Source organism: Pyricularia oryzae, chromosome 3, assembly GCF_000002495.2.
Source record: "Pyricularia oryzae 70-15 chromosome 3, whole genome shotgun sequence".
NCBI lineage: Eukaryota > Fungi > Ascomycota > Sordariomycetes > Magnaporthales > Pyriculariaceae > Pyricularia > Pyricularia oryzae.
In genome coordinates this window covers 3,249,318-3,269,051 of record NC_017849.1, presented here as the reverse complement: position 1 = coordinate 3,269,051, position 19,734 = coordinate 3,249,318, and the positions used below count along the sequence as shown (strand labels likewise).

Here is a 19,734-nt window from a genome sequence, read left to right as displayed (position 1 = left end):
TACTGGTGCTCGATGGAGTTCTTGTGTTTTTTCGGCTATGTTCAGTTTTTCATGCCGTTCGTCAATCAGATCCACTACGTGGTAGGAGCTTAAGCGAACCCGAATATAGGAGAGTCAGGAAAGACCCAGTCGTGAAATCTACCTTGGTCTGGATGGCCTGAAGATGTACCATAGTACTGCGTACACGTATGATAGGTAGGTACACCCTACATCCCTTAAGGTACCTACCAGGAAGCTGGTAGCGTTGGATTCGGCCCACGGAAGCTGGAGCCGGGGTCGACCAGCAAGCTGCATGGTGGTGCCTGGCGTTGGGAAGAAGCAGACACAAGGATTCACCCTTGGTCCAGGCTGGACTAGTACAGTAGCAATCTTGTGCATACTCCGTACAGATTTTCACAAAAAAATGAGGGGGAAGGAAGCAAGCTCGCGCCTCGAAAGGGTCTAATACCAACCAAAAACCAACCCAAAATGAACCCGGCAATGCACGCGGTAGCTGCCGTTGCTGTTGAACCGCACGGATTTTGGGCCAAACACATCCTCGGAAATGTACCTTACCATATCGTTGCTGGAACACGACGATCTGTACGCCAGCAAGATCGGACTTCAGCCTTGTAGGTGGTCCCACCCTCAAAACCTCCCTCCCACTAAATCGCACCAAGATGCAAAATTGTTTATTAACACCTGGCTTGCCCAGCAAGCCTGCTACAGAGCTCCATGACCCTACAACATATTGCATCTTACCGACAGCTTCCTAGACTCGGTACTATGAGCACTGCAAGACTCCTTACACCGCTCAGGCCCCTAACGCCGTCCGTCTTGCCTGCGTGTGGAGACGGCCGCGATGCCGATCAAGTCCAAACGGGTGCAACGTTAGTGGGTAGGGTGACCTAGCTTGCAGTAACGATTGCCTTGGCACTTATGGTACAATCGGTGTCTACGAAGTAATTACTTGCTTACTGCGAATGTATCTACCTACCTGTGTACATTGGCGCTACCCAGCAAGCCTGGCTAGGTAGGCGAGTGGTCGATCGATTTTACAGTCGGCTTGAGTAGGGTAGGTTTCTGTATCCGCCCTGCCACTCCGATGTAGCAGCGCTCCTGCTTGTGCTGTGGATATGGTTGCAGGTGGGGATGTCTAATCATTCGTTGATTGATGTTGATTTACGAAGTAATTTGGCACCTGAAAGTATCACGGTAGTAATCACTGTACTATGGAAACACACAAAGAGGAGCGGGAACAAGTGGAGAGTGGGACAAGAGCAAGGAGGCGTCATGAACTGGATTCTACCGTACTATCTATCCTACATAGTAATTACGAGGTAGCCTACTTGGTAGTAAGAAGCTACTTGGTTGGCTACCTACAGTACCTACCTGGGAACCTTACCTAGGTACCTTTAGTCACTCACGGTCGATTCGGCAAGTACTGATCTTATCTATCTCGGCTAGGTAAGGAATATTAGTTATGTGTGACACTCCCCTCAGCCAGGCTGGCTACTAAGTAAGCGTGTAGGCACGGAATTCCTTCAATCACAAGTCGCAGGGATTCTATCACGATAATACCCAGTCGAGGTTCAAAGTTAAGGTACTTTTCTGTAAAAGACATGCTGTAGTGGCGCCCTTTTAGCGCAGACCCATGCCGCCGTCTTGATGGAGACAAACAACGACGCGGCGCCAACGGGCACTCAGACCAAGGCTAGTAAAGGGTGCGGGAAGCCTGACAGCCAGTTGACAAGTTGACAAGGTAGCCATGCCCCCCTTATTCAAGGTTACTAGACTAGACGTACCGGCAACCGGTATACCTATGTACTTCGTACGGATGCTTGTAGTCATTTGCAGATTGCCGCAAGTCCAATGCACCAGGCATGTTTCCAGCTAGGTAGCTGTCCACGAGTAGGTAGGTAGGTAGGGGAGCTTCATTACCTGGCACTACCCACAATACACCCATTTAATCATGAAGCTGTAACCAGGAGAGCCGCAAGCAAAGGCCCAAAAAGTAAAAGAAACAAAACAGAGCAATCAAAAAGATTTCAGACCAAGATGATATTAAATTTGTCAGCCGTCAGGGGAATACACCAACCAAAAAGAAGCAAAGACCAAACCTCAAACAAATGGTTAGTGGCTGTGTGTAGGCAAAAGCCGACCTTGGACATGCAATCCCAAACGCTGGCTTCCAAACGTCCGAGTCACACCCCCGCTCGTTTGACGTCTGCCCGCCAGATCTACCTAGTAGCGTAGCTCTGGTAACTCGGACCACCTCCACTGCCCAGATAATTACCTAGGTAGGTACCCCGGGTACCTACAGTACCCAATTGCCAGATACGTACCGTACCTTGCCCGGTAGATATTATTGATTGGGATTTTTATTCAATTTATTTTATCTTCAGTTTTATCTCTATTTTACTGATTTGTTTTTCTTCTTCCTATTCTTCTCCCCCCTCTACCCATACCTTTCATTCCTCCCATCTCTTGTTGTATCTCTTGTTGTTGCTCCTCAATTCAACCAAAACCCTCTTTTGGAAAATCTTCATTCAAGAGCCTGACAGGCCTGACAAACTACTGGAGTCGAAACTACTTTTGGTGTACGTCTGTACTCCCCAGGTTTCAGGTTTCGTCCGGAAATCGAAAGAAGGAAAAAACGACAGCTGCAACCCACCACCCGCTTACTGCGGAACGTCCAGTCGTCTGCAACGTAAACATAACGAGAACTATCTCGATTCATCAGCGCCAAAAAAAAGAATCATCACTGCTTTAACCTGACAAGCACTGATAAACAAAGTAGGTAACTTTCTTGCTCTGTCCGGTTAAACCACTGAGGATATCGCGAAACCAAACACGGAATGACAAAGTAGCCTTGTTGGTTCTCTTCGCTTCGCATTCTACCAGATGCCCGTGTCCCTGGGTTTACTTGGTGCCGTTTTGGTCCCCCCTCCCTTTTCCCCTTCTCGCACGACCTCCCGTCGGACAGTGACGGCTTTCAGAAGACGGGACGAACTTTATTGCGCTTCCGCCTCCCCACCCAGACTGGACGTAGGGAGTTTGGTTCTCCCCATGAGATAGTCCTCAAATCATTTCCCTCTTGCCATCTCTACACGCGCCAGGATCATATCGCGGCACTGCTACAGATACTCCTGGCACGTTACACTTTTCAACAGATTACCATACATCTTGGAACGGATAATTCAAGGAAAAGGGGACTAATTCGACTTACCAGAACCAAGTAACCAACCGACATCATGGTCTACTGCGGAAAGCCCTCCAGGGGCTGCCAGATGTGCAGGACTCGTCGAATCAAGGCAAGTTGCAGATATCGATATGATGATCGAAACAACAATGCTGACCTGGAGGCTCCTCATCGCCTTGTCCCCGTGCCGTAGTGTGATGAGACAAAGCCAACGTGCAACCAGTGCGCAAAGTCTCGGCGGCAATGTCCTGGCTACAAGGATGAGTTTGACCTGGTCTTCAGGAACGAGACCAACGCCACAAAGAAGAGGGCTCAAAAGGCTAGCCGCAAAGCCATGAACACCAAGATCGTGCGGATAGACTCCAACAGCAGTGAAAGCCAGCTGTCTACCGTTTCCAGGGATCCCTTCAACAACCAGCTATCAACCATCGTACCCAGTCTGACTGTGGCACCCGAACAGCACGCGCAGTGTCACTTCTTCGCCAACTTTGTGTTGGTACCTAGGCAGGATGGATCGCGAGGTTTTATGGACTATCTAGTCCCCATGATGGCCAAGGAGGCGAATAACACTCACCTGCGCCATGCCTTCAACGCATGTGCACTGGCATCGCTCGGAAACAAGGTGACGGCTAACGGCATTAACTTTGGTGACCGCGCGTTGACTGCGTACACCAAGGCCCTGGCAGCGACCAACATCGCTTTACGCCATCCAGAAGAGAGGATGTCGGATTCTGTATTGGCTGCAATTTTACTACTGGGACTTTTTGAGGTGTGTGTTTTCTGGGGATTCTCAGTCCAAGGTCAACACTGCCGACGGCCCTGCTGACCCAAGACATTTTAAACCGCAGAACATAACAGCAAAGCAAATGGGAATGTTTGCTTGGGGATCTCACATAGAGGGTGCTGTCGAACTGGTTAAATCTCGCGGCAGGAAGCAGCTGAGCACCAAGTCGGGATTGCTACTCTTTATTGCTGTCAGGACACAGATGGTGAGTGTTTGAGTTTGTGGAGGTCCACAGCATCTTGGGGATTTGTTACTAACGAGTTCGACGCCTCAAGATCATTCACACCCTCACTACAGGCAAGGCGCCCATAATGGGTACCGAGTGGTGGATGTCCGATGCTGTCAAGGTTCCAGCAGCGGCCACTTGCCAAGGCATCAATATCAAGACTGGAGAGCTCCGAGCCGAGGTCACCAGGTTGATGACTACCATGTCGCGGACACCCGAGAATATCGAGCTAATGCTAGACATGATTCGACGGGCACAGATGGTGGACCAGGAAGCCCAAGCTTGGCTCAGAGAAATGCCTGAGGGCTGGCGGTACAAGACGGTTGCATGGGAGGACAAGGTTCCGAACGGTGATTACAGCAAAGCCGATGTCTTCCCGGGCCGCGTAGACATGTACCCCGATTTCTGGACCGCCAGCGTCACCAACATGTGCCGGACCTGCAGACTGATTCTCGCCTCCATTATCGTCCGATGCGCCGCCTGGGTCGTCTCGCCGGTGGACTACAGGACAACTCCGGAGTACGCAACTGCGGCGAGGACTTGCGTTGACACCATCACGGATATAATTGCTTCCGTGCCCTACCACCTTGGCTGGCACCTGAAACGCAAGGAGATCATTGACCGCCACGACTTGTCGGGTTTTGCGTGCGGAGAGGAGGACACTATGAAAGGATTGGCAGGATACTTCCTCACCTGGCCTTTGACCTGTGTCAACTCTCAGGACTACATTACCGACGCTCAGCGGGCTTGGGTCTGCGGACGTCTCAGGTACATTGGCAACGAGCTGGGCGTCAGATACGCAATTATGCTGTCCGAGGTAAGTGATCGCTTTGGCGATGTGAACTAGATTTGGGCGGCGGCGGCGCAGGAACGCCCGGTACCATGAATCTATGGCTGACAAAAGCAAAACCCTAAATACAGCTTCAAATAAGACTGCCATCCATGCTGATTCGTCGGGACGGGTTGGTGGCACAGCCATACCCCAACGCCAGCAACCTGGAGCAGCTACTGTCGTCAGCGCGGCATGCGCCACCAACAAACGGCTACGCTCTCAACCCCATCCAGCAGCGCGAAGCGATGCACAAGCGGCAAATGGATGAAACCAAAGCAGAAATCCTGCTCAAGGCGACGGCCACCGCTGGACCATCGGGACAATGGGTTGCCCAGAAGATGCTGGCTGTCTGAAGGGCCAAACTTGAAAAAAAAGAAAAAAAGAAAAAAAAAAAGAAAAAAAAGGAGACAGTCAACAGGACGCGTCGTTGCGATGTTTTCTTTTGATTTCTTTTTTCTTTGCTGAGTGGCGGATTTGTCTTGCATACATATGCTCGCTGGGGATTCTTGGTATATGGGGGCGTTCAAGTATTTACACTGGTACGATTTGTTGTTCAATTTTTTTATTGGGCTCGTTTACTCTGATGCTTTGTGTGGTATATATATTGGCCTGGTCATCGACGGATCGGGAGTGGAAACGGATTCATAAAGTAAGCGAGAGTTCAGGTGGGTGCCTTGGGCGGCTTTATAGAGATTTACGGTTGATGAGGACGTGAATAGTTGATCATTTAGGAGAGGAGCATTGCGAGCCAGGGACTGGTTTAGTAAGAATATGACATTGATGAACCTACACTTTTTTACACGGGGAGAGTATACGCTGGATCGAGTTTCTCAGTAATTCACAAATGATAAGCATCCACAAAATGGACTAGGTCTAGACTACTAATATTCTAATCATGGACGGATATATCACCTATTGCGTCCCAATACCAGTCAGTGGCTCTCAATAGCTCAATTTCATAAATGGAAAAAAAAGGTCCCGCCCTCCCAGTCATCAAACAAGTTTGTACAAATAAAGTACGTCAACCATCCCAGTAGGTAGGTATTTCGGTACCTGGGTATCTTGAAGAGATATTTTATGTAAGCTCCCACGGACGTGTCAAGGCACACCCCGTTCCTGCATTGCAAAAGCCCACCGCATCATGGGCCGTCTACATCGTCCAGTCTGCGCCATGCGCAATATGTTCTTGTCGGACGTTGGTCGCTACGTCATAGCGTAGCTATCCCTATTCCTCTGACAGCATACAGAGCGTTGTGACGTCTATTTGAATGAATAGGCCAACGAGAGATCTCCGCACATGTCTTTTCAACAAGGCCATCTCTAATTCTGGGGTTGTCTTTCGTTCTTCTTCACTCTGCGCTCCTGATTACTTGCTCTTCTTCCCGTCGCCCTTGGCGTTACTCGCATGGTCCCAGGCCTTGACGACCCATTTCTGCGTCGCGTCGACGTATCGTTCGTTCTCGACGTGGCGCACGCCGACGCGCATGCCGTCCTTGCTAAACACGACGTTTTTCTTGCCCATCTTTGCGCTAGCCTGCTTGCCAATGTTTTGCGACGCGACCCAGACGTGGTAGGCGACAAAAGCGATGCTGCCGACTATAACGAGGAGGATTATGAGGGGCAGGAGGGTGCTATGTAGGGGCGTTTCGCTACAATGTCAGCTCATGCGCACGCACGAAACAAGTAGAAAGTCTCAGTAGACTGGCAGTGCAGAGTTGCGCATCGCCTTGAAAGGTTGGGGGGATAATTGACCCACGCACCTTATAGTGGACGGCGGAGCTGCCGGTTTGGCGGACTTTCCCCAGGCCATGATTTTTGGGAAGAGGTTGGTTATTTGCGCGTATTTACCGGAAAGGCCCAAAGATTAGGCCTAATTTTCTGGGAGAACGAGTGCAATGTCGACGTGGAATGACGCAGCAGGGCGAGCCTAGATCATGCGCAGGAAGGGATCACCGGACTACTAGAGTCGAGTCAACCGAGGGCGACGTAGCAATCAAATATGTTACGCCAAATTGGCAATGCAATTCGGCAGTGGCAAGAGAAATATATATCTCTGGATAAGAGAAAAAAAAAGTGGGAACAGGATCACGAGAATCTAGGCGATTCTTTGTATTTAGAACCTCGAATAGAAGTGAAGTCAAAAAGAGGGCCTGCGAGAGAGTAAGTGGTCAGTGGAAACAGTTACGCGGCTCGGGAATCGGACGCCGATCCGGATTTCAAGCAAAAATGCGTATTCCGTGGTACGAGTAGGACAAGAGCGAGGAGGGCCAGCCCTCTTTTATGAGACAGGAGGAAATCAAGGGACCAGGCAGTGCTCTTCTTAGTTTATAGCTGAAAATGAGCTTACTGTGCTGGCGGCTGACGAAAAATAAATAAAATGTCTTTCAGTTCTTCAAAGGAATTTGGTCGCCAACGGGGGCCAACGGCCTGCCAGCTTGTGCCTCACGATGCATCACTAGCTCGAGCTGCTTCCTTGCTAGCTCAACGGTGAATTATTAACAGTCTCCAGCAAGGAACTCGGGGATACCCTCGCTTGGCAGAGTCAGCCTCGACCTCTTAGCTGCCTCGTGCTGTCAATCCGTACTTCCGTAGGGCCGGATGGAGGGGTTGACGGTCAAATTGCTTGCTAATCACACGTGATCTTCGCGCAGTACCTACCTGGGCATACAGTTCGTCCCCACAGATAACTCAGGTGCCTCCGTAAATGCTCAGCCACAGTACGAAATGTAGCCACATATGATTCCCCACCATGATATACCTTACCGCCGATAGCCATACCCCAGTACGTACCACGGTAGCCACAAGCAGCGACCCAGGTGGAGGGCAATACATTGAATGCATGCCTTGGCCGCAACTGCCTCCAATTCCCAACTGGCAGCCTCTCCCCCAAGAAGAGAAGCGAGTTGAGGCTCCGACTGTGTCTGTGTCAACGTACCATTTATGATCTTCTTGCGTTGCAGTTGAGATTCATCTTGAACTAGATTCAGACCCGGTCCGTCGGAATTCTTTTGTAAAGACTCATAGCTTTCCCAACCCCCATCCTAGCTCCATCGCTGTGGCCAGATTGTATCTGAGCTACGGTGTCCTGGACCTTGCGTGCCACCAAAGGCGGTAAAGCCTTGCGCTGCGGATTCCCACCACACGCCGCCACCAACTTCTTTACTCTGCTCCTTTGCACTAGTTGAAGGATAACTTCACACCTGCCGAAGCAGCTGTCCGTTGAAACAAGCAGCTGTTCGTCAGTAATCGGCGCACTTTACCATCTCGAACCGCCCCACCTCGCTACATCTCCGACTCGTGCCGCGGCCGACGTTCACCTCTACTCCTGATCTGTCCGACGAGCTCACGGCCGACACAATGTCAGCCCCAGACCAAGGTTACGGCCAATACCCTCCTGCGGGCCAGCAGTATGATCAGCAACAACAGCCCTACCCGGATCAACAAGGATTCGAGGCTCAGCCTGGAGCGCCCCCGCAAGCCGGTGCGCCGCCTACTGCTGACGGAAGGAAGAAGAAGAGAAACTATGCTGCCGGCGCATTCGATGTTGGCACTGGCGCAAACGTAGCCCCCGGTGCTGGTCCGCCTATGCCCGGCCAGACTCCCCAGTATGGCATGCCTCCGGCGGGACAGCCGGCTTACGGCGGCTTTGCGCAACAGCCCGACCCGCAGGCGCCGGTATATGGCGATCCCTCCCAACAGCAACCCCAGCAGTACGGCGCACCCATGGCCTCACCCGGCCAGCCGGGAGTCGGAGGCTACCAGGCGCCTGACCCCTACTATACTAGCGGTGTTGGTGCGCCCGGTGCTCCCGCTGGCCCCGGAGGTGTCGCTGGCCTGACTTCAAATCTTGCCGGCATGCAGCTTGGTCCGGGACAGCCGGCCCAAGCTCCGGCCCAGCAGCAAGCTCGACCAACACCATTGAACCAGCTGTACCCGACGGATCTGTTGAATCAGCCTTTCAACGTTTCAGAGCTTGATCTTCCGCCCCCTCCCGTCATACTTCCCTTGAACTCGAGTGTTACGTCGTCGCCCATGGCAAACTGCCCTCCAAAGTACGTACGATCGACACTCAACGCTGTGCCTACGACGCACTCGCTGCTCAAGAAGTCGAAGTTACCCTTCGCCTTGGTCATTCAGCCCTACGCCGCTCTGCATGACCACGAGGATAATGTACCCCTGGTCCAGGACCAAGTCATCTCTCGGTGCAGGAGATGTCGTTCGTACATCAACCCATACGTTGTGTTCCTCGACCAGGGTCACAGGTGGCGATGCAACATGTGCAACCTCACCAACGACGTTCCTCAGGCATTCGACTGGGATGCTGCTGAACAGAGGGCTGTCGACAGATGGCAGCGCCATGAACTGAACCACGCCGTGGTAGAGTTTGTTGCCCCTCAGGAGTACATGGTCCGCCCTCCGCAGCCCCTGGTTTACCTTTTTCTCTTCGACGTGAGCTACGCCGCAGTCTCGAGCGGTCTTCTCGCCACAAGTGCCAGGACAATCTTGGACAGTCTTAACAGGATTCCCAACGCGGACCGCCGCACGAGGCTTGGATTCATTGCTGTCGACTCTAGCCTACATTACTTCGCCGTGCCCAAGGATGGCGATGAGAATGCCGAGACTAGCATGCTCGTCGTCAGTGATCTGGACGAGCCTTTTCTCCCTGTGCCTCAAGAGCTTTTAGTTCCTCTCACCGACAGCCGCCAGAGAATCGAGAACTTCCTTACCAAACTCCCTGAGATGTTCCAGAACACGACAAACAACGGATCGTGCATGGGCTCCGCTCTCAGGGCCGGGCATAAACTTATTTCGCCACTGGGAGGCAAGATCGTTGTTCTCAGCGCATCTTTACCCAATGTCGGGTATGGCAAGCTTGACATGAGAGAAGATAAAAAGGTATTGGGGACGTCAAAGGAGAATAGCCTACTTCAGACGGCCAACAGCTTCTACAAGAGCTTCGCGGTTGACAGCTCCAAGAACCAGGTGTCAATTGACATGTTTCTTTTCTCCTCCCAGTACCAGGACGTGGCTTCATTGAGCAACCTCCCAAGGTACACGGGCGGTCAGACGTGGTTCTACCCCGGTTGGAATGCGGGCCGGCCCGAGGATGCCATCAAATTTGCCTCAGAGTTCAGTGACTACCTGTCGTCCGAGATTGGCTTGGAGGCTGTGCTTCGTGTCCGTGCCACGACGGGTTTGCGCATGAGCTCTTTCTACGGCAACTTTTTCAATCGGAGCTCAGACCTATGCGCTTTCCCGGCTTTCCCGCGTGACCAGTGCTACGTGGTTGAGGTTGCCATTGACGAGACACTGGGGAAGAACGTGGTCTGCATGCAGACAGCCGTTCTCCACACTACATGCAATGGCGAACGTCGCATTCGTGTTATTACCCTAGCTTTACCTACTACTACAAACCTGGCTGATGTTTACGCCTCGGCCGACCAATGCGCCATCACGACCTACTTCAGCCACAAGGCCGTTGAGAAGGCTCTCAGCAGCGGGCTGGAAGCGGCACGGGACTCTCTGCAAAGCAAACTCACCGAACTCTTGCAGACGTTCAGGAAGGAACTGGCGGGCGGGAGCATGGGTGGTGGCCTGCAGTTCCCGGCCAATCTTCGCGGCCTGCCCGCGCTTTTCCTTGGCCTAATCAAGAACGTTGGTCTCCGCAAGTCAGCCCAGATTCCCTCGGATCTTCGATCCGCTGCACTGTGCCTGCTGTCTACGCTGCCACTGCCACTTCTCGTCCAGTACATCTACCCGCGGCTTTACTCGCTCCACGACATGCCTGACAATGCTGGCATTCCCGACCCTGAGACGAGCCAAATTGTACTCCCGCCACCTCTGAACCTCTCGTCCGAGAGATTCCAGCCCTTTGGCCTGTATCTCATTGACGATGGTCAAACGCAATTCCTCTGGGTTGGCAGGGACGCAGTGCCCCAGCTGCTCATCGATGTGTTTGGTGTTCAGGACCGCACGCAGTTGCGTGTCGGCAAGGGCAGCGTGCCCGAGTTGGACAATGATTTTAACGAACGGGTGCGGGCAGTTATCTCCAAGAGCCGAGACTACAAGTCGCGTGGCGTTGGGAGCATAACGGTGCCACACCTGTACATTGTTCGGGAGGATGGCGAGCCGGCCCTCAAGCTCTGGGCTCAAACCCTTCTAGTTGAGGATCGGGCAGACCAGGGCATGAGCTACCAGCAATGGATGGGTACCTTGAGGGAGAAGGTAGGCTAGGAACGAAACCCTGTTCTCCCAATTGCCATCAGACACAGTCACTAACGTCATGTCTTGGTATTCCAGGTAGTTCAGTAAGTTGAGTGCGGACTGATAATAGAAAGGAGCTGGAATTTGCGGAATGTGATGCCCTTTAGTGTATAGAAGTGGTTATTTATAACAGAAAGGGTCGGAAAACGGTGTCAAGACGGTTGAGAGATGAGATGTCAGAATTACACGTTTGAATGTCATGCATGCGGATTGCCTTTCATCCTAGGAACTTGATGGTGATTACGTTCTGGTGCTCACAAAGCCTGCTTCTATAGGAGTGAGTCAATATTGGTACTGGTCAATTCACGCCGAGCTAAACAAAACGGTTAATAGAATGCCATAAGCTATCAGAGCGAATCCTTGCGGAAGTTATACCAGTTGTTAGTCTGACTAGTCAGATAATTATAGCCTACTAGTTGTGGACTAGAACTAGAAGTAGAACGAGGACCAGATAGTTTTTAGTCTAGGTTGCAGACTCAATCAGAAGAATATCTTTCATCAAAGTATCTTCGATTTGTTTCCATTCCACCCGTGCCTCACAAGCTTCAAGCACTTTGGCTGAAACATGTAATGCGATTATTCACCGAAACAAACAGCGGCGCTAACATGACGAATGACAATCCCTGTGGCTGCTATGGTCACAAATGTGATGAGTCTGCTACAAGCGCCGTGCTGACAGTAGCGCTGCACAGGCGCTAAGAACTGGATCAGGTGTGGACTAAGGTGGTATGTTAATATATTCGAAGCTTGGTGGTGTACACTGGTTCCTGCATTTTGATACAGAGGGGCTGTCAAGAGGCCACCATTCTTTTTCTGGGTTTCTTCCCAAAGCTGGCTTTACGCATGGCATGATGCACGAAAAGGTTACACGACGAACCTGCGAGGGAGGGCTCCAGTTGAGATCATCAATCGGCTCGTGGTTGGACAAGCAAGGTGCATGCAAGTGCCTTGCCTCTCGTGGTAAATTGCTTTGCTTAGCTTGCCTCTTCTTCACCAGATCCCTGAGTAACGTAGGTTCGAATCCTGCTCCCTCCACCTCCTCCCCGCGTACCGTGGCAAGGATAACCCGGCTGGCTATCGACAACAACCACCCGCCTGTGCCGTCGAGCCCACACTTGTTGGGAACTTCGTCTCCATGGCTACAAACGACCGACAGCTCCGCTGTTTGGACACAGGCCCCTCTCGATGAAGAGCCGTCAACTGCCGTCAGACGAACCCTCCGTGCGCCTGAAGGCACGGGGTCGCGTCAGTGAACAAACCTGTAAGCAGGGCCGGGCACGAACCCGGTCAGGCTCGATTCGCTTCTATGCCCTTGTTTTCCGCTGTGTAAATAGAGAAAATAGAAAGCGCGCCGAGATACCCCTCGGGAGGTTGCTAACGGCCGGCTAATGAGCCGGGCCGAGCCCGGCGTCAAATAATACTACTACTACTACTTCACCAGATCCCTGCCCCAATCTTACTTTTTTACCCCGACTGCTGGGTTCCCCCGCGGCTCTTTGGAGATCATACAGGCACCATGGGGCCGAAATCAACGAAAAGGGATCATGGCTGCAATCGACCCGCGGGAGGCAACAGGATCGAACAGACGGAAATGTCTGAACTGCGTCGCGACAAAAGCCGACTTGTTCTGGAAGTTCTGGGAGCCGACGGAATGGGATCACTCACCTCAAGAGTGACTTTTCAAATGCGCCTCTTTGGGCCGGCAAGTACATATAAACGGTTAGTTGCGCTACGGTGGACGAAGAGTGAAAAAAAAAAAAAGATATATTATTGAAGTCTTGTTGGACAGTCACGTATAAGATGATCAATGCCCGCATGCGCCAGCTGATTGAAACACAAGGCCGTAGATTGGAATCCATTTGCCAGCAGTACTCACGAAGTCAAGGAAGTCTGAGCAGGCTTGCTTGACAGGGTCGCCAAAAGGCGCTGCTGCACCATATTACGAGCCCTTGCGGGATTTGCGTCAAGCCATCGCGTTATCTGGTCAGGGTTGGCTGCTAAAAAGCGACCCTTACGGGGGTGAGGGGCGGCCCCGGCCCCGTCAGGATGCGTCGCATGTTTGGGAGCTACTGCAACACCAGCCAGCTCAACACGCTTCTTCAGCCAACCAACCCCTCACTGTTGCCCCTCGCGTGGTTAAATCGTTAAAACCCGATGATTAATTAATAGCACAGCTGTTTATCGGGGAATATACGGAGTAGGCAGCTATGCATATACCTTAAAAAGTTGCAAGACCAACAAACAAAAAGAGTAGAAAAAAAGAAAAGAAAAGGCCCCGGTTGGAAATTCCATTTATAGACCCCTAACAAAATGCCGAGGTGCATTACTAGCTAGCTGTCTGGTCTCGACCGTTTCTTGGGAAATACGAATCTCGCCAAAGAAACCAATAACTCATCCACGACAATCTCGCGAGAATCCAATGTGCCATGGTAGTGGGCCTAGCGAGCGGGACTCTGCAACAAAGTATTGTATTGCACGGCCGACAAACGTACTGTATTCATGTCCTGGCCACACAGACATTTGGTAGGCAACTTCACGTAGCGATGTGATCAAATCCGAGCTAACGAAAGTAGCACCGGCCGCCTCTCCCATCTCAGTTGCTGACTCCTGGTGGCAGCTGTGCCGCCGCAAAGCCCCTGCATGCCGTTGACAGGAATGAACCCTACTAAGGTAAGGTACTTACTTGTACGAAGTAGTAAGCTGAACAAGGATTAGGAGGGGGACTCGCTCACACACTTGACTTGTTAATGTTCCACATTAACTACCGACTTTGGAACCAAGGCCAGATATGATTTATCGGTTTTATTTCTATTTTTTTCTTGGGACTGCCTGATGGAGTGAGTTGCAGGTGGCGTCGCACATTATACAGTACCAAATCCACTGCCGTGACTGGCTCGTCGTGTTCACTGTCGTGATCGTTTCCCGATTGTGAACCAGACATGTCAGATACGATAGCCCGGCAATAAGAGGTAGCAACATTGTAGCAGACCGTAAATGTATTAATACCACCTGTCAATACTATTGTGCTTGCTACTTTGGTATCTACCTAGGTACCTATCTAGGTACCAACCTACCCACCTACCTGGCTTACCTCCTTCAAGGTACCTCCTTATCCAGGTTGTAGCTCCCGTCTGCTCATCTGGTATCCACACAGAGAGACTTCCCAAGACAACTTCTCCTTTTTCCGCCCCTCCTTTCCCGACCGACCCAGCCAGACCCAACCTGTCCTGGGCCGACTGACCGACCTACTTGTTATTACCTACCTACCGACAGGAACATCCCCTACCTTACCTTACAACCACGTACCAACGATCATTAACGACTGGACTGGACGGGGTTTGATTAATTGTCACTGTCATTCTCGTTGGTCCATCCGTCCCAAGTCACCCAGGAGAGAAAAGGCACGCGGGTCAGGTTGCCTGCCTAACCAGAATTGAAAGGTCCCTCTTCAGTAAAAAAGACGGCGCTTGGACGGCTTTCCTGCCTGGGTCTTGACGATCAAGCACGGTGGCCGAGCTTTCTATTTTATTTTATTTTTTATTCTTATTATTTTTTTCACATCTGCCCTGCAGCCCAAGGAAGCAGCTGCACAATCTCCGCTGCCGCCTCCATCGAGACTAGGTTATTGAACTACTGCACTACCTACACCACAGCTTTATTGGCACGTTGCGACTGTACTTGCTGCGGCCAGGAACCAACAAAGGCACCAAACTTTTTGAATTATTTTCTATCTTTTTTCCCCATTTGCCTTTTGTTTTTTGTACTTGTCCCTGGGAATTTCGCCACTTCCCATTGAGCGCAGGTCCCTGAGCCCAAGTCGACAACCTTCGGTGCACCGTCGCACCTTACCCGCAATTCAACAGCCCAAGTCTCCCCGCTAGACAAACCCCGCTCCGCGGCTTTCCTGAACCAGAGCAGGCGGCATCATCGCCAGCTCCTTTCAGCGCCGCCATGTCTCGCGCCAATCCACCAAGCAACTCTTCGGGGTCTCGCAAGATCTCATTCAACGTAAGCGAGCAATACGACATCCAGGATGTCGTGGGCGAGGGCGCTTATGGAGTCGTTTGGTAAGTACACCTCTGCCGGAACCGAACACCGCATCTTGCCTGGACCTGCTCCGCAACATCCAAAGAATGGCTGTACAATTTGGTCAGGACGGTAACCTTTCAAACTTTGCGACTTAATGGCTGACATGACCGGCTGCGCGTTTTGCTCTGTTGTAGCTCTGCGATCCATAAGCCTTCGGGCCAAAAGGTTGCCATAAAGAAGATCACCCCGTTCGATCATTCTATGTTCTGCCTACGAACCCTCCGCGAGATGAAGCTGCTCCGGTACTTCAACCACGAGAACATCATTTCCATCCTCGACATCCAGAAGCCCCGAAGCTACGAGACCTTCAACGAGGTGTACCTGATCCAGGTCCGTTGCTGCTGAACACTCCTGAAACCGAAACGCCGTCTACTGTACTTGCCAGCTAACCGTCATGCGTTCGACCACCGTATAGGAGCTCATGGAGACTGACATGCACCGTGTCATCCGCACCCAAGACCTATCCGACGATCACTGCCAGTACTTCATCTACCAGACTCTGCGTGCTCTCAAGGCAATGCACTCGGCAAACGTGCTTCACCGTGATCTGAAGCCCTCGAATCTCCTTCTCAACGCCAACTGTGATTTGAAGGTTTGCGATTTTGGTCTGGCTCGTTCTGCCGCCTCGCAAGAGGACAACTCGGGTTTCATGACAGAATACGTCGCTACGCGTTGGTACCGTGCTCCCGAGATCATGTTGACCTTTAAGGAGTACACCAAGGCTATTGACGTGTGGTCTGTTGGCTGCATTCTGGCTGAAATGCTCAGCGGAAAGCCTTTGTTCCCCGGAAAGGACTGTAAGTTACAATGGCGTTCCTCTGTATTGAGTGTGCTACTTGCTCCCGCCCCAGAGTGTGCTGCACCGTAGACACGATGTTCTCCCCAGTACTGACACTTGATACTTTGTTAGACCACCACCAGCTCACGCTGATTCTTGACGTTCTCGGCACACCCACCATGGAGGACTACTATGGTATCAAGTCCCGCCGTGCAAGGGAGTACATTCGCTCGCTGCCGTTCAAGAAAAAGGTTCCTTTCAGGACACTCTTCCCCAAGACTTCGGATCTCGCCTTGGACCTGTTGGAGAAGTTGCTTGCCTTTAACCCCGTCAAGCGCATCACCGTCGAGGAAGCTTTGAAGCACCCTTACCTTGAGCCGTACCATGACCCCGATGATGAACCCACCGCACCGCCGATTCCCGAGGAGTTCTTTGATTTCGATAAGCACAAGGATAACCTGAGCAAAGAGCAGCTCAAGCAGTTCATCTACCAGGAAATTATGCGGTAATGCGGCGAGCGGTCCATGGTCATTGGCTTGTTTGACAGGCAGCCCACAGGCATTGGCGTCGAGCGAAGGAACTAGACGTCTCGCAGTGGTGGCTGCGGCAGAGGCGTTCGCGTGCGGTAGCAGGGGTGAAATGGGACAGATCCCGTGGGATATGTTCAAGATGGCATATCAGGATGTGCATGGGGCTATCAGGGAGATCGATCTGCTGTAAGCTGCCAGAGCCTGCAAAAGATCATTCCTTGGTTTTTTTCTATATCCACTATCAACCACATTTAACACCACATCTTACATTTTCCACCTCATCCCTCACAATACCACATGCTGTCTTGACACCGACCATCCTCGACTTCAGACTTGTGTATCCTCAAGTTTACATGGAGGCTGCTGTGGCAATCACGTGCAAACTTGAAAGGCATAAGTTTGTTTACTGGTGAGGCGGGCGGGATCTGTGTATTCGTGGATTGGCTGTGCCGAGCGGAGCTTTCAAGACAAAGGGAATAATTGTATATGAGCAATTTCTGAGTTTATTTTGCGGTGATTTACTATCGGCGCCATCCCCGCCGGCACTCACAATTAAGCCGTTGAGATATTTAGAATGTGCAGGAGACACGAGTGGGAAAATGAATACATGGATGCCAGCAGATCCCCAACCGACGACGTAACTTGAGCCGATAATCTCTGCGATTCGCGAGGATTCACATTTGCCGAGACTAGGTGACCGTAGTTGATTTGTCATATGGCGCGCTGGATGAACCCATTTTCGTTGCCGCATCGCCAGTATTGGTACTCGGTACAGTGACAAAAGTCACTGGTGTAATGTTTGTGGCATCAGCTAGCCAAGCATGTTGATAATGACTGCTAAGGAATAATGAGGTGAGAAATAGAGATGGGTATCATAATCATATCGTCCGTTTTCCGTCTTTTGTTGCTCTCTTTTTCGTCTCTTTTCCTCCCTTTCCTTTCATCATTCATGAGACTGACCTAGCTAGGTAGGTCACAAAAGCCACACTTTCGTCATCAGACACCCGTTGTATAACCCTCTTGCTGAACTGACCCCGAGATGACCCTCGGACTGTAGAACACCTACAGACTATGTGACCTTGGGGGTACGTAAAAAAAACCGGCGCACAAACAGAGGCTCAAAGACGGGCGCAACGGCTTTTTCAACGGTTAAAAACAAATAAATTAAACGACAACCAACACACATGTTAGTCCTTGGCGCCTATGGCCCAAAGCTCGACGCCAAGGACGCCAAACTTCTCACCCTCGTCGCTGAGCGGCTCGTTGCCAAAGGTGAGGCACGTAGCACTGACACCCTTTTCGAGCGAGTCGTCAAGCCAGAGGCCGTACTTGCCGTCGCCGCCGCCCACGCTGAGCCAGTGCGGCTCGCAGTAGATATAGTACTCGTTGACTCCGCTGTAAGGGAACGCCTTGAAGCGTATAAATGGGGACGGCGGCTGCGGCGGCATCGGGGAGGAGGATTTTGTGGGCGGGCTAAGCTGGTCTCGCCTGTCCATTGTGTAGTCGAGGTCGTCATCGGCGTGAATGTCGTAAGTGCTCGTGCCTTGTGTCTCAAGGTCCGTGTCGTATATGGGGATCAGGGCCGGCGGCGCTCGTCTCGTCGTCGCGGTGGGGGACGATGGGATCGTGGTCGCGCGGCCCGTCAGTTGTGTCGTGTCGGCAGAGGGTGGAGGGGGTAGGGGGCTCATCATGGAAGCACGCCACAGGAAACACTCGCCGGTGCCGAAGTAGTGGGGCGCGATGTGTGGTGATTCGGACAAGTAAGCGCCAAAAGTCTGTATGTGCAAATGGCAGATAGCCAGCAGTCAGTTCCTGGTGAAGAAACGATGCAGTACGCGTTTTGTTCAATCACGAAAACTCACCCCTCCTTCATCGTCCCGCACTACAAGCACAAAGCCGCCCCGACGGCCCCTGAAGGGCGCACACTTCTCATACAAGGTGGCAAGACTGGCACCGTCCTGGTCCAGGCTGTAGATCAACTTCCAATCCTCCTCGATGCGCAGCCTCTCGGGGACCATGATGCGAATCTCCTCTGCGACGGGGGCGGTCATTAGGCGCGCCGAGTCAGGGGTGTCGTCGCGGAACCCGTGGAGTACTAGAGGTTCCAACGGAGGCGGGCGGAGCGGCGAGGGGACACGTGGATATGTATTTGCGTGGTGTGGTGGCCGATACCTCCTAGAGCTATACACGCCATCGACGCCATTACCGTTGCTGTGTGAACGGTCGTCTTCCTCTAAGCCAAGCTGGCCGCCCCCTTCCGGTTCACTAGACCAGCGGCGCATCAGGCCGCCAAAGGCACTGTACAGACCGCCGCCGAACAGGCCAGAGGAGGTGGCGGATGTGGTGGTGGTAGGCGTGGCGGCCCCCGAGGAATTGGGTGGTGAGTTGCTGCCGTGGTAGTAGTTCATGGCGGAGTTGATGCTCGTCATTCGCGGGTCGTGGTCGGGTCACGGTCGGAGCTGTAGGTGGAACGGTGTGTCTAAGGTGTTTTTGGGGTTGTGGTCGACCGGTCCCCCGTACTGTATCCCTATTGTATCGTACTGGGATCGATATCGTGTATGACGGCGTTAGTGGAGTAAGTTGGACCTGGGTTGCTTGTGTCACGGTCGCCTTTGGGCCAAAAATAGAAGAATAAGAGGGGGAAAAATGTCACAGCGGCCTTCAGGGAACCGTCTCGCGAGTTCTAACGCATCCTTGCTTATACGCTTGGGGCCTTTTCTTTTATCTTCCCCCAAAAAAATCACAGATAAAACCATGCTAGGAATGGGAAGAGTAGCCTCCTCTCAGGGACACAAGTGGTGCAGGGGTCTTACGTTGTCAGCACCACAACCTTAGCCACTAATTATGGATTGGGTCATGGATCAAAGGTGGGTTAGGAAATGCCGTTGTTCGTCACCGCCAGCCCACGCTATCTACCTTGTGCAGCGAGAGGGTGGGGTAGCAAGCAATCAGTACTTCCGTCCGCTAATCCCTAGGAGATGACTTTCAAGTTTTGGCAGCAAATAGTTTGACTGACGGCTTATGGCAGCCTGGTCTTTTGGCTTGTTACA

The 19,734-nt window shown here is 52.0% G+C and overlaps 7 protein-coding genes across 7 annotated transcripts; 5 read left to right on the top strand and 2 right to left on the bottom strand.

Annotated features, from left to right (window-relative positions):
- Positions 1-468: 468 nt before the first annotated feature.
- Positions 469-1,737, top strand: MGG_16791 (uncharacterized protein; the record flags this gene model as incomplete). The annotated part of the gene is made up of 4 exons (XM_003712132.1): positions 469-611; positions 756-869; positions 1,310-1,334; positions 1,600-1,737. The coding sequence occupies 4 exons, from the start codon at positions 469-471 to the stop codon at positions 1,735-1,737; spliced, it is 420 nt and encodes a 139-aa protein (XP_003712180.1).
- A 541-nt stretch (positions 1,738-2,278) lies between these two features.
- Positions 2,279-5,877, top strand: MGG_09562 (uncharacterized protein). Its single transcript, XM_003712131.1, has 6 exons — positions 2,279-2,775; positions 3,212-3,293; positions 3,375-3,950; positions 4,030-4,170; positions 4,241-5,008; positions 5,113-5,877. Exons 2-6 carry the CDS (start codon positions 3,234-3,236, stop codon positions 5,374-5,376), a joined length of 1,809 nt encoding a protein of 602 aa, XP_003712179.1. The 5' UTR covers positions 2,279-2,775; positions 3,212-3,233; the 3' UTR covers positions 5,377-5,877.
- MGG_09563 (uncharacterized protein) lies at positions 5,840-7,594 on the bottom strand. Its single transcript, XM_003712130.1, has 3 exons — positions 7,371-7,594; positions 6,784-7,173; positions 5,840-6,654 (listed from the first exon to the last, which is right to left on the bottom strand). The coding sequence occupies exons 2-3, from the start codon at positions 6,831-6,833 to the stop codon at positions 6,390-6,392; spliced, it is 315 nt and encodes a 104-aa protein (XP_003712178.1). The 5' UTR covers positions 6,834-7,173; positions 7,371-7,594; the 3' UTR covers positions 5,840-6,389.
- A 244-nt stretch (positions 7,595-7,838) lies between these two features.
- Positions 7,839-11,790, top strand: MGG_09564 (protein transporter SEC24). The gene is made up of 2 exons (XM_003712129.1): positions 7,839-11,248; positions 11,324-11,790. Exons 1-2 carry the CDS (start codon positions 8,381-8,383, stop codon positions 11,333-11,335), a joined length of 2,880 nt encoding a protein of 959 aa, XP_003712177.1. The 5' UTR covers positions 7,839-8,380; the 3' UTR covers positions 11,336-11,790.
- A 263-nt stretch (positions 11,791-12,053) lies between these two features.
- MGG_16790 (uncharacterized protein) lies at positions 12,054-12,727 on the top strand. The gene has a single exon (XM_003712128.1). It carries the CDS (start codon positions 12,136-12,138, stop codon positions 12,538-12,540), a length of 405 nt encoding a protein of 134 aa, XP_003712176.1. The 5' UTR covers positions 12,054-12,135; the 3' UTR covers positions 12,541-12,727.
- A 1,737-nt stretch (positions 12,728-14,464) lies between these two features.
- On the top strand, positions 14,465-17,306 carry MGG_09565 (CMGC/MAPK/ERK protein kinase). Its single transcript, XM_003712127.1, has 4 exons — positions 14,465-15,354; positions 15,511-15,706; positions 15,792-16,173; positions 16,287-17,306. Exons 1-4 carry the CDS (start codon positions 15,239-15,241, stop codon positions 16,661-16,663), a joined length of 1,071 nt encoding a protein of 356 aa, XP_003712175.1. The 5' UTR covers positions 14,465-15,238; the 3' UTR covers positions 16,664-17,306.
- Positions 17,063-19,430, bottom strand: MGG_09566 (oxidation resistance protein 1). Its single transcript, XM_003712126.1, has 2 exons — positions 18,547-19,430; positions 17,063-18,459 (listed from the first exon to the last, which is right to left on the bottom strand). Exons 1-2 carry the CDS (start codon positions 19,111-19,113, stop codon positions 17,872-17,874), a joined length of 1,155 nt encoding a protein of 384 aa, XP_003712174.1. The 5' UTR covers positions 19,114-19,430; the 3' UTR covers positions 17,063-17,871.
- Between the last annotated feature and the right edge of the window lie 304 nt (positions 19,431-19,734).